The sequence below is a fragment of the Coenobita brevimanus genome, chromosome 51 (assembly GCF_032717465.1).
Source record: "Coenobita brevimanus isolate Jiangsu-jjx chromosome 51, ASM3271746v2, whole genome shotgun sequence".
Lineage (NCBI taxonomy): Eukaryota > Metazoa > Arthropoda > Malacostraca > Decapoda > Coenobitidae > Coenobita > Coenobita brevimanus.
In genome coordinates, this window is record NC_137004.1 from 9,166,881 (window position 1) to 9,168,032 (window position 1,152).

The following is a 1,152-nucleotide window of genomic DNA, read 5'->3' on the forward strand; positions in this document are numbered from 1 at the left end:
TTCCGCGGTGTTGTGCGGGGTAGGGAGGGCTGCAGCTTAGGGGCACGATGCTCCTGACGAGGGGCTGGCCGTGCACCACGGGCGAAGCTCTGGGGGATGACAAGGCGCGGAAGGCCATTCTCCTCAAAGATCTGGGGGAGGAGAATAAGCAACGCATCCTTGTCACCGGCACAGAAAGCACTCGCCGTCGCGATGCACATGCTGACGATGGTGTCAATCTCCCCAGTACATCGACGATCCTTGGGCCGGCGCCCCCGGGCCGTGGGGCGCCGCCGTGCATGGGCAGAGCCCTGCACGGCCGCACCTCCCGGCCCGGTGACGTCCTTGGCCTCAGGACCCTTCGGTGTCTGGTGGAGAGTGAACACCACCGTCTCGCCCTCGCCTAACGAGCGCTGAAGACGTGGTGAAGCAGGTGCAACGATCCCCAGGCGGTGCACGAATACATCGGCGCCAGTGTCCTGGCGCCGGATGAACCCGTACCCCGCCTTCACATTGTACCACTTCACAGTCCCCGTGATGGTAACGGCTCGTGGTGACTGCTCCCTGCCTGTGGTGGCCCCCCTCAACGGGTCGAAAGCCGAGGCGGGTGTAGAAGGCGTGGAGAGAACAGGTGTTGCTGCCATCGCTGCTCTGGAGGAAGTGTGCCCCGGCCCGCGCGACCTTCCCTTAAATACCCGTCTTCCCGATCCGACCCCATCCCACCCGCGAATGGGAAGGAGGCAGAAGCCGGGCTGCGATCGGGCAGAAATCACATATAAGGATTTCAGCAAGCGCGGCCCCCATGTCGACTCAGTCTCTCGCTCGCTCCCGCACCGTGCACATACCGTCTGACTCGGCGCTGCCATGCCACCCAAGACCTCCGGAAAGGCCGCTAAGAAGGCCGGCAAGGCCCAGAAGGCCATTGCCAAGGGAGACAAGAAGAAGAAGCGTAGGAGGAAGGAGAGCTACAGCATCTACATCTACAAAGTGCTCAAGCAGGTCCACCCTGACACCGGTGTTTCCTCCAAGGCGATGTCTATCATGAACTCTTTCGTGAATGACATCTTCGAGCGCATTGCTGCAGAGGCTTCACGCCTGGCACACTACAACAAGCGTTCAACCATCACCAGCCGGGAGATCCAGACGGCCGTCAGGCTGCTCCTCCCTGGCGAG

General features: G+C 62.2%; 1 protein-coding gene across 1 annotated transcript in view; it reads left to right on the plus strand.

The window, feature by feature from the left end:
• Positions 1-843: 843 nt before the first annotated feature.
• The window catches only part of LOC145400024 (histone H2B), a 372-nt gene continuing 63 nt past the window's right edge, over positions 844-1,152 (plus strand). Inside the window, exon 1 of the mRNA XM_080272524.1 lies at positions 844-1,152. This exon is cut by the window's right edge and continues 63 nt beyond it. Within this exon, the coding sequence (XP_080128650.1) occupies positions 844-1,152 (309 nt within the window).